The sequence below is a fragment of the Cyrtonyx montezumae genome, unplaced genomic scaffold (assembly GCF_038088225.1).
Source record: "Cyrtonyx montezumae isolate F1298 unplaced genomic scaffold, pur_monq_1.0 scaffold_1, whole genome shotgun sequence".
NCBI lineage: Eukaryota > Metazoa > Chordata > Aves > Galliformes > Odontophoridae > Cyrtonyx > Cyrtonyx montezumae.
This window is the reverse complement of record NW_027071825.1, coordinates 3521172-3533203: the sequence shown is the minus strand read 5'-3', so window position 1 is coordinate 3533203 and position 12032 is coordinate 3521172. Positions and strand designations below refer to the sequence as shown.

The following is a 12032-nucleotide window of genomic DNA, read 5'->3' as shown; positions in this document are numbered from 1 at the left end:
ATGTAACTGCTTTTCCTTTTTAAAGGAAATAAACAGTGCTGAGATTTGGTTACTAGCCTCATCTCTTCTTCAAAAATGTCTGCAATTTGCATTTCTGAAGAAGACCAGAAGACCTGTGTAGATGTGTTCAACATCTATGCATTACTGTAAGTAGTCATACTAAACAGAATGAAGTTTTGTACACATTTAAAACTATTCACTCATGCAATTGGCAGTACCACAGTGTTTTTGGTATTTTGAATCTTTGTCTCATAGAGCTGGAGGTTTTCTAGTGAGAGGGTGTGTGTTACAAAGAGCATTGCAGCTAAAATGGATTTCTTGCAAATCTTTTAGTCTGAGTTGCAGAATCATAGTTCAGGCTGGAAGGGATCTCTTGGATGTAGCATGGTGCAGTCTCCTGTTTGGAGCAGGGCTGACCTCAAAGATAGATCCAGTTGCCAAATATGAAATCCAATAAAAGTGATTAAAAACAGTAACTATAAACATTAAAGATTTTTCTGCATATTTGAGTAAAAGCCTTTTTATACTAACATCTTCCTAGTGCCAATTTTAATCCTGATAATTAAAAAGTTGTCACTTGAAATGTACAGTATTCATTTTTTGAAGTGAAAAAAATGTATTGCAAAATAATATTTATCTTTTATTTAAATCTAGGCATGAAAAAAACAGCACAGAAATCTTAAGTGAGGGTTTTGTCATTCAAGTTTCAAAGCAATTTACATCTGCTCATCAGTGACAGGCTAAAATCTTGGCAGAAACAATACACTGTCAGCCATCTGCAAATCATAACCTGGATTTAATGCTACTTGTGCCTGTTTGACCAGCAGGAATCCCAGGAGTTCACATTAACTCAAAAGACTAATTAACACTTCATTATTATTGAAGTTTTTCCAAATGTTGTTCCACTGAGTGTACTGTATTGTGTACTAACTCGTATTAACTAACCCATCCTTGTCCCACTGATAGACCTGTCTGTGGATGCTAGTAGATATTTATCTCCTTGGTAATAAGTAATAATTATTTCTGCTCATTATGCATTGTCAATGTAGTAAAAAAAAAACAAAAGTAGAATTACAGTCTAGAAGGTGAAATTACTCAACTGAATGGAAAACTACTGCAGGACTTTAAACATAGTTGTAAATTTCAGTGTAGTCCTTTCTTTTCAAAAACATCTGTGAAGAGACAGAGTGATCCTTAGTTTGCTTGCTGTCTTATAATATTTCAAGAAAAGACTCAGAGCCACAAAAGATGATTGGATCCTCACCTAGTGCAAACTGATTTTTATTTCCCAGCTCGCTGGTGTTATTTATTGAGCAGCAGCCTCTTGGGAATCGCTTAGTGCTGTCAGTCAGACTGTACTGAGTCACAGCAGTGAGTGCCTTGCTGGCCCAGGATTCGACTCAGTCCAGAGCAGAGTGCACTAGCTATTTGTCAGAGCAGTATACACACAGACAAGAAACTTGAAGGAACTGAATGTAAAAATCCAGGTCAAACAACGAAAGAGCTGCTGATTTTTGGGCCACTTAAGACGTCTTAAGTAATGAAGCTGATCTCCAGCATTACACAGTGCTTGCAGTTGGGTGTATCTGATGTCCTATCCTACTTAAAATAGTAAACACCACAGAATTTTTCAACTAGATCCCTAAAATAGAAAATTTATTTAGAGAGACTTAGAAATGGAGCACTTGTTAACTTTCAGTACTGAAGATTTCACTTAAGTCCTTCAGCATTGAGACAATTGTAAAGCTGTTATACTTCTAACAACAGAAAAGAGCGCATGAAGCCAGGAAAAAAAAAAAAGGATCCAGCAGATGTGTGCTAAGAGTGGGAAACAGTGCTTAGCATTTCTGTGCTGTACATTGCAATGGCTACAGCAGTGGCACATCCAAACACTTAGTAGTTAATAAAACCCAGCAAGCAAAGATGCTGAGATTTCTGATCTCAGGCATTATGCACACATTTATTTCAAGCAAAACCAGTATTGGTGGACCTATAGGTAAAAATCTCAGTGGAAAATTAAACATTCATCATTTCATTCAGATAACATGAAGTATCCCACATGGTTTCTGTGGCACTTGATTTCTGGTGGAGTAGGACCGTAAGAGTGTTATCCCTCGGGGAGTAGGGATTGCCATGAAAACGAGATGTGAATATTGTTAGGCTGCCTGAAGGGTATGACATCTTAACCAGTACAAAGAATTTTGTTGGGAGCTGCTGTGAAGAGTTATATAAATGCTGAAAGTAATCACAATAACTCAAGATTAATTTTGGCATGCAAAGATAGGTACTGGCTGTGCTTAAACCCTGAGACAAAGCAAAGGGAATGGTTTGGAATGGGTAATTATACTTGTATAGTTGCACAAGGCAGACAGTCTGCTTAATAGCATTGACCAGTCTAGTTAAGGAGAAATGGAAGAAAGGTTCACTTGTTACTTTATTCTGTGAAAAAGTGATTTCAGTTTCTAAGCAATTATTAGTAAGTGACTCTGATACTTGTAGGGACATTTTAAGGACTGCTGGGGGGAGTCTTGTGTCTTGTCGTCGTAAAGAGCTCACCATCACAGACATGATGTTCTGTCATCTAAACAAGGGATGGGTGGGGTGTGTTTATAGGATGTGGCACAGTAGATAACCTAATCCTGCTGTGGTTGCAGTCTAAACAGCCACTCAGAGATAAGTCTTGATCAGGGAAAGATGAAACAAGGAGAGAATTCTCTTTGTCATCCAGAACAGCAGCAGGTTTGGACTGTGTCTGCACTGATGGGAGCTAGGTTAGGCTTCAGGCTGGCTGAAGTGTAGGACCTGCTGCCACGAGCTTTCCCAAGGGCTTTCCTGTTCCAGCAGAAAAAAAAAAAATAATAGCAGTGTGCATCTTTAAATATAGGTATGGGAACCCACATACACATAAACACACCAATAATTTGTAATCTAATGCAGGGATTACATGCCAATCTCTTTGAGTGCATACTTGCATATAGAAGCAGGCATGGTTTTCACCAGAGACAGAGGGAGCAGAGTTTGAGAGGCTTTTAATCCCACCACGAATCCTTATCTTCCATTTCCTTGTTCTGATGCTGGCATTGCAACTGGCACTTCCCTCAGCTCTCCAGTGGTTTAAAACAATATTTGTTTCTTAAACTAAAAGCTAAGAGGAAAGGCTAAAGCCCACTTTATTCAGCTGAACTAAGATAGCACTGTATGGAAAGGGCAGCATTAGCCTCTTCAGAGTTATAGTGTACAGCCAGGGATTCTGTCTGTGGGAGTAGTTGTTTTCAGTTTTCAAACTAAGGCAGCCTTTCCCCAGTTGGAACTGCACAGTGTAATTTAGGCAACAGATACCTCTGCATAGTTCAAGTGATCATACCCTCTGATATAATGCAGGTAAATAATAGCACACAGCCTCTTATTAACATTGGTTATGTTTATTTCTCAGTTCCAGTTTCTAAAAAGGAAAGCTGAAGGCACGGTATGCTGAAACTGCTATCTGTTACTGTCCCAATAATTTTGTCACTTTTGCCTCTCCTAACCAAAAATACACCCAATTTCTGTTATTATTGGTGTTTATATTGTTTTGATTACAGAATCTCACCCTTCACTTTGAAAATATGAGCGATTTTCTCATGACAGAAAAGGGATGAATGGAGTGATGGTATAAGGCTGTTGAAAGCCATCGTAGTTCCTCTGGAAAGACAGCACATCTCGGGATCCTCTCTGAGGAAAGGACAACTCCAACCCATCAACGACAGCTTTTATTATCTCCGTAAGTTTGCAGCTGAAAGTGGCTAAGCGATGTACTCGGGCTTCCAAAGTTTCATACAGATCCCACATTTCTTCAGCACCGAGGGACACTTAGCTCCAGTTTTTCAGTCAAACCATATTACGAAAAGCTGAATTTTCTTATGACCTGGATAATCAATACACCATCTTTTCATCAGTACTAATGTATATACTTGACTGAAAAAACAAACATCTTGGACTTGTTGCTGTAAGGTATGCGATAAATGATGAACCCCATGAATATATTATGTTCCTAAAGTAACTGCATAAAAATCTCTTGGGGGAAAGGTGATGCATCTGCCCAACCTACGCTTCTCCAGAAGCTAAGAAATGAAGTTGTGATGCTGCGTGGTGTCAGAAATGACCCCCCCTCCCCAAACCCAACAAATCTCTTCCATAATAAACACAGGTAGAAACAGAACCAAAGTATCTTTGCTCTCTTCCTGGTGTCCATTCATTCCCCTAGACAGATTTCTGTATTTGGGATGGAGTTGTGTTTTGGGATTCTACAGCAGAATCTGAGATGAGTATTTATTATGAATACATTACTGATTGTTATTAGAATGAGAAACAACTGATGTTGAGACTAATTAAAGACACAAAAGAGCTGACCCTGCTGGAACACCTGTGTGCACCATTCCCATTTTGATTGTAACCATATGAGACTGATGGGGACAGCAGGCATCCCTACACAACGGGGAGAACATAACTGCAAAGACTTCAACATCTAACAAGGGGCATTATTTTCTTTAAAATGCCCTTTGTGGTGGTGATGACCTCCCAGACAAGGACAGTAGATGAGTAGATAGCAGAGTCCAGGTCCAGTGCCCTGGCAGAACTCCAACAATTACACTCTGCTGAATTTCCCCTCGCAGCTCTACTAAATAAAGCTGTTTAATTTCTGGCTTCTGCAGAATCATTATGAAGGAGTTCTGTGAAGCTGTTACAGACCAAAAAATATCTCCTGATACAACTGCAAGGGAAATTTAGGTAGACAGGAAGCTATTATCTGAATTGGGGAAGTAAATCAAGGTTAACTTACACTTACAATGGGATCAAGAGTTCTTTGCTGGCTATGAGTGTCAGACCTGCAGCTGGGAACAGCTCACAGTCCTCCCCCAATGCAAACACAGAACAGGGGCCCTGCACACGTGGAACTGACTGCAGTACTGCCTCCTAACACATGACCCTGTATCAAAGCCTTTAGAGACAGAGTATTTTATCACTAGTTATTTGGTTAGAGGCACTGACAAAATTGGCAAAAAGAAGCTCCACCAACTTTGAAGACTTTTTAATGATTTTTATTATTATATTGCTCTAAATAAACACGCAGCATTAAATATTAAGCAAGCATTTGAGGTATAAAGTACAAGTGCAAGTATCCTGTATTTGTGCAAAATATCTATGACACATTTTGTAGCTTCTGAGCTTTCAGTCCCAGATTTCAGTAACCAACTCCTAAATTAATGTATACCCAAAGTCTTTTTCTTTTTTTTTTTTTCTAAGCTGGAATAATTCAGAGTGCTTTGTGAGTTCCTATAAAATGGGAGAAAACTCTGAATCCATCCACATAAGTAGAACCCATTCCTTTCACATTGCCCTCCCCACCTCTTCCTGGTTGCTGAAGTTGCACTTTGATCTTTATTTTTCCGCATTAGAGCACCTCCACAATTTGTTCGTGTGTTTCAAGCATCTTTTGAATCTTAACTGTCTTACATTTTCTCCACTGGCAGAGAATGATCATGAGAATAAAGGCAGACCCGGCAGGCAGCATCAGCGCTGCCACCACAGCACTGAGGTCAGCAAACAGCTGCTTCATGCCAAACACCGGTGGCTTCTCATCGATATAGTAAATGTGTATAGTTTCAATATCCAGAGCTTTTCCATTAACAGAGACACGTAACGCACTGTCAGGATGAAATACAGAGTCACCTTTTACATCTTTGTCCAAGTAATAGGCGACATCAGCTATATCTACATCGTGCTGCTTCGGGTGATCTTGTTTTAGGTGGATTTGGATGAACGGGGGATCATACCTAACGGCCGCGATGTACCTGGGTTGCAGTTTGTATCGGCTCTCAAACAGAAGTGTCAGAGCTTCCGCTACATCAGGAGCTTCGAAGTAATGGGATGTTTCTTTGTGCTTCAGTTCAATGTCCACCCAGTTTGTTCTGATCAGTTCACTGCAGATCAGATTTTTGTTACTCTTTCCAGTTCTTCTTATTCCAGCTGTGTTCACGCACCAGCAGGTGCCAGCTTCATCACACTGCCTGGCTTTGAAGATACCACTCTCCTCGCAGTCTGGATTGTAAACGCCACCGTCTAACAGCTTAACCTGATGCCTGTAGGAGAACTTCAGGAAAGTCATTTCTGCCTTCATCAGCAAGCACTTCGAAGTCAGCGTTGAACAGTTGACGGTACGGTCTGAACCTAGCAACGTGCAGGTGCAGTTGCCAGACGCATCCTGGCCGCACACCGTCCACTTATTGGTGACGCAGGTACAGCCTTGTGCTGATGAAGGTATCATCAAAATCAAACCCAGCAAAACTCCAAGCAGAGGCTCCATAGTGCAGGTGCAACGTGTGGGGATAGTCGGAAGTGGCAACAAGTGTTCTCTGGAGCTTTTATCTCCTAGGGGAGTCTACTTGTTTCTACATGTTGTTACGCTGCTCCTTTATTCAAAGTTCAAATCGGACCTGACAAACAAGTTCTTCTAAAATGTGTCACTCATCTCAGATGCCAGAGGAGCTGCACTTTCACCTGTTACTTCTAACTGGGCAGTGCTGATTGCCCAGATGCTGCCGTCCCTCTTAGCGAGGAAGCCACGTGGAAGAGGCAAAAACAGACCCGAAGCACAGCTCCTTGTTTACCTTCCCTCACATAGATTCCCTCACAAGGCTTCACCTCTCACTTTGCCTTTTTCCTTCCTCAGGAATTTCATGGAGTACACAGATAAATGCAGGAAAGGAACTTCTCCCATTTCTTCTGGAGGAAGTCCCATGCCTCATTGGAGGCAATCCTACTCCTCTGCTTTCATCACGATGTTTCCTACCTCTTACATCACACAACTTCTGTATGATTCCACTGCCTAGGTGCTACTTTCACATCTTTGTAAACCTCCAGAAGGTTTTCTTTCATGTATGCTCCAACAGAACCCTGAAGTACCTGCCAATTCAGGTGACAGATAGAAACACTGCATCAGTTTGATGAACTTTTACTTAGCTTGGGAGAGCAATCTCAGCTTCCACTATAGACAGCACCTCTTTTTCCAGTCATCCCAAAGCAGTATTAGGAATGCTAATTTTCACGCTTTCATTTCCCTTACAAAGTTGTTAGCAGTTTCTGAAGGAATATTTCAGTCTGAACTTTGAGTAATGCCTATCACAGTATACTCCAGTAGCTCCCAAGTGTCTTAATGATGATTTACAAAGCATGAACCACATTTTCCAGTTAGCACTGTCATCTGTTTGTCAAATGCTGTCAGACACTTTGTAAGTCACTGTTTTGAGAGCAGTAACAAACAGCACCATTCTCCCATCTGCACAACTTCTGTGCTGCTTTGCAGACAGTTCTTTCAGCCTCTGCTGTTGTTTTCCCCAGGGCCTGACCTGCTTTAATCACTACGAGCAGCACTGCTCCTAATGACCTGTGTGTGTGTGAACAGTGGGAAGTGACACTGGCTACCAGTGAGCATTAATAACACTGTACAGGTTAAAATTAAAGCTGCAGATGTAAACACTCCCTATTGCTCCACAATCTGGAGCCAAACTTTGCAGATAGATTTACTCCTGTTCCTAAATAATCCAAATCACACTACTTAGGGGAGCAAAGATGAGGTAAGTCCTTCAAATCGTTCCTGTAGCTCATTACTGCACCTCTTCCCTTCCCCTCCTTTAGGATAAAAATGACAGCATTGAAGAGTTTTAGGAAACCACTGTGAGCTACTGATAACTTCTTCATGGCGTCACAGGGCATTTCAGTTTTCCACCTTGGGGATTTTTTTTTTTTAAAACAACAGATTACCATATCTTAACTCTTCTCTTATGCCATTTTTTATTTCTAAATACTCAATTTACCTAATATATATATATATATATATATATGTAAAATCAATATCATTCCTTCAAAGTCAAAATCCATTTAACTACCAACTACATCCTCATGTCGTGCCTTTATTTTATTGGGCATTATGAACTCCAGGGAGAGAAGACTGTGTTCTTGTTCTCTGAAAGGACAGACCCTCACCAGCTATAAAACATTATGGCTCATCACCACATTCAGAAGAAACTACAGCAGCTGCTGTGTGGCTGAGAGCTGAGCTGCCCTTGTGCTTTGAAAGCACTTAATTGAGTGAAGATTTGTAGGTAACAGTGCTTTCCCCATGCGATGCTCAGCCTTGGTCTCAGCCTCCCATCTTCTTCTGATAGTTTCTCCTTTTTTACAGAAACACAGTGAAACAGAGAAAAAATGAAGTGGTTTTTCAGAAGTAATATATGGATGAAAAATGACAGGCAATTCAAACAGATGGTCTGAGTTTCCTGCTGGTGATGATTCTCACCACTGTTACCTTAATTAAAAACTGCATTAATTGCTGCTTCCTTCAAAGCTGGCTCAAAGTACACAGCAGTGGTTTTAGAACATGCCAGTCATGAGGAAAAACATACAACAGAGGCAAAGAGGAGGGGGAAGAAGGAATAACTTCAAGCTTCCCTGGCTGAGTTCCATAATTGGCCAAAGAAGTGTGTACTCCACTATCACCTTTGTTTTTCTCGCTCTGTAAACATGCAGAGAAGAGATTTCTTTTAAAGACAGGAAAGAAAAAAGAAAAGTCAAGTATATATCCGTAGTTATTTCCTCCAGTCCACGCTAAACTGCAACAGTGCTGCAAGGGTTAACTGCTCAGAACAGCAGGCTGCAGGAGGAATCCTGCAGGAAACATGTTACTTCTTTTGTGAACTCTGCTTCCATGGAAACAATTTTTCTGCACAATTTTAAATCTCATAAAACTAGGGCAGTAGGTCTGTGTAAAACAGCACGACATTTCCAATTAAACGAGCAGAATGCTTTTATCTAGGCCATTAAATACTTTGTTCAGTATCAAATACGACCACCACGTTCCCTGAGATGTGAACCAGCTACTTCCCACGTGCTGGCCCTGCAGCCACGCTGCAAACATCCTTCCTTTCCTCGCAGGTTTTGCAGCAGTGTTTTCCCTTTGCAGGGTTTCCTTCCCTTGAAGTGCTGAGATGCACTGCTCTGCTGCAGCACAGGTGATGCACAGCACAGCGCGCGGCCTCTGAGCTGCCTGCTTTGCTTCTCTCTCTGCTACCCAGCCTTCTCTAGCTCAGAAACTCCTAGCAGAGCAACTTCTCTGCTATCACAGCAGGAACACAGCTATAGCCAACACATCTGAATGGAATCTGGGTAATGCATGTAGTACTTGGAAAGATCACCTTGAGAAGTCACTGCAGTGACTGATGGAGAGGGAGGGGGAAATACTACACAGTATAACTTCAGTGATCCTACAGCTAGGGTGCTAGAATGATTCCTATGAAGATAGTGTGGAAAATACAGATCTACCACCTCAGCATCCCTGCCACAAACCATCACTGGCTCATTTTCTGGACAGCAGAGTGCTTCTAAGAACAAATTAAAGCACCAAGATACAAGTTACTGCCTACAAAAATGAATCACTAACTACAAGTTTGCATACATAAGTAAGAGTAGTTCTAGCTCTTCGTTCAAAATGACAATAATTTCTGCTGTATTCTGTAGCTTACATTTCTGTATCAACTGTACCCAAGCTCCCTCTGGTGGTATTAAACTGAGCTGAGTCTGTTTCTCATTCTTACAGAATTCAAATAAAGGAACAGCAGATTTTATCTTCAAGAAGCAGGAAGCTATTAAAAATTTGGAACACATCTTCTGAAGCACAGAATATTCAGTCTTTATTAATAGACTCTTGGATACCATTGGTCAGGAACAGCAGAGAGTGAGCAAAAGGGGTAAGAAAGATTCAGAATAAAATACAGACAAGCCTCCCATCCTCCCCATGAACACAAGGTATAAATAGCTGTGAAAAAGCACTGCTGGTAACTGGGATATCAAAACCTGACTCAGACAACAAATGGCCACGAACAACATTGGCCAAAGCTGCATCTCAGGATGCAGTGGTGACTCTTCCAGTTTAAATTCCATCGTTCCAATTGCTGCTCAAATCCTTCCCTTCTCTTGAGGAAATGCTTGGCTAGACATAACAAGTAGCCTTACATAAGCAACAAATATGTTAGCCTGCAGCATTTATCCTCAAACAAAGCTAATGTAAGAAGAATAGGTGGTGAAAAAACACTGAGCTTCCCAATAAACACTTTCAATGCCTTGTATGTGCCTGGTAGCAGAACTGGCAGCATTAGTAACATACACCTTCTCAGAAGCACACAATTTCCAAACAATATAAGACACAGAGTCAAAATTAAATTACAGAAAGCAAAGCATTTCTTGCCATGACTCCTGCCCACAGAATTCTTCCTTGGCATGACAAACACAGTACTTCCAATTCATGTCCCATACGGTGTGGTAACATGGGATCGTGGTGGTTCCAGCACTTCACTGTGTCCCCCCACCCTTCCTACACTTTGAAATGTTGCCAATGGTACAAGAACCACCCTTGGGAATCCCAGCACCTTTGTGTGCACGTGTACTGAAAGCTCAATTCTGCACAGTGCTGTCAGGAGATCTGAACTGCTTCAAAAGGATGCCTGATCCCGAACTTCTGTCACTTAACATGACTTAAACCCAATGAAAACAACTGTATTACTTTAACTCGCTTTAATTCTTAAGCAGAAAAGCAGCCAGCACATCCTTACCACTACTTTGGTAACACTGACATCCCTGTATATGGACAAAGAATGGTAGCTACTTCATATTGCTGATACATATGGGGCTGAAATTTAGTTCTGGTTTATAGGAGAACTACAGCTTTTAGTACATACAATACATAGGGTATGATTTTTCTGGAGTATCCTATGCAGAACTGCAGCAGAATTCCTCACACTGCACAACATCCCAGGACTAACTCGGGACAGAACTCGGGCTCTGTCACCAAGACTGGTGTCTAAATGAGAAACACAGAAAGCCATGCAGTATTTTTAATTAGGAATTCTCAAAGATGATGATTTAGAATATATGCAGAGTCAGCATGCCTTAAATAGATGGATGCACCAAGACTGCAAATTATACATAGCAGTGTGACCTACAGCTGTGCACAAGCACTTACAACAGAGAAAGAACAGTCACCAATATCTTTAAGACCATAATCCTTGAATGTGCACTGAGAGAACCATCAACAGCTCCTATCACACAGTCATGTTCTGCACCTTCCACTCAGAAACAGACTAACACATGAGACATGATAAAGAAAGTCATTCTAAACTCTGCAAAGGAGTTCCCTCATTAGGGCACAACTCAACAATTTTGAAGCTTTCCAAATGAAAAGCTGAAGATTTAAACATAAAAAAACCTTAAAATTCGATTTACAGATGTAGAAGTAGATACACACACGTACTTATTTTTTAGATAAGAATCAAATCCATTGTTATCCCAGAAGTATAAACTCAAGTTCTGGCTCACTTCATGTTTTCAAATATATTTTAGACAGAGGTAAGGAACTTTGCCCGAGATAAATCTGTGTACATAAGTCTCCTCTTGATTTAGAGGGCAAAATTTAAAGCACATTATTCTCCGTGTCCCTCCCCCCACGACCAAAGTCATACTTTTCTGTTTGTTGCTCTGTGCTTGCCATCAACAAAGAGCTCATTTCCACAGGAAACAATGGCAATTACAAGTGGGCAAATCACACCGATCCAACAGAGAAATATATTATCTTCCTGTAGAATGGAAGACCAGAAAGACAGTAACCTGTAATAAACAGGAGTTAACGTTTCCACTGGAAACAAGCACAGCTTCTAATGACAAGACAAAAACTTGCCAGTCTTCCTCACGCAAAATTAAAGCAAGGTGGCAAAGAATATGGCAAAAAGGTGCTCTGAGCTACACATTGTTCATCTCAGTAAAATGGTAAGTTCCTCTTCTCTGTATTCATCTGAACTGAGACCCTCTAAAGCATTAAGGAACAAATTCATCGAGTGTCAGATATATATATACCTGTAGATAAAAAAATATTATATATGAAAACAAAACTGCCAACCTGAAAGATCCAACAGAGGGAGACTCTCTTTGAAGACTGAAGCACAGCT

At 40.8% G+C, this 12032-nt stretch overlaps 1 protein-coding gene across 1 annotated transcript; it reads right to left on the bottom strand.

Moving 5' to 3' along the window:
• Positions 1-5417: 5417 nt before the first annotated feature.
• Positions 5418-7328, bottom strand: TACSTD2 (tumor associated calcium signal transducer 2). Its single transcript, XM_065746042.1, has one exon. It carries the CDS (start codon positions 6341-6343, stop codon positions 5432-5434), a length of 912 nt encoding a protein of 303 aa, XP_065602114.1. The 5' UTR covers positions 6344-7328; the 3' UTR covers positions 5418-5431.
• Between the last annotated feature and the right edge of the window lie 4704 nt (positions 7329-12032).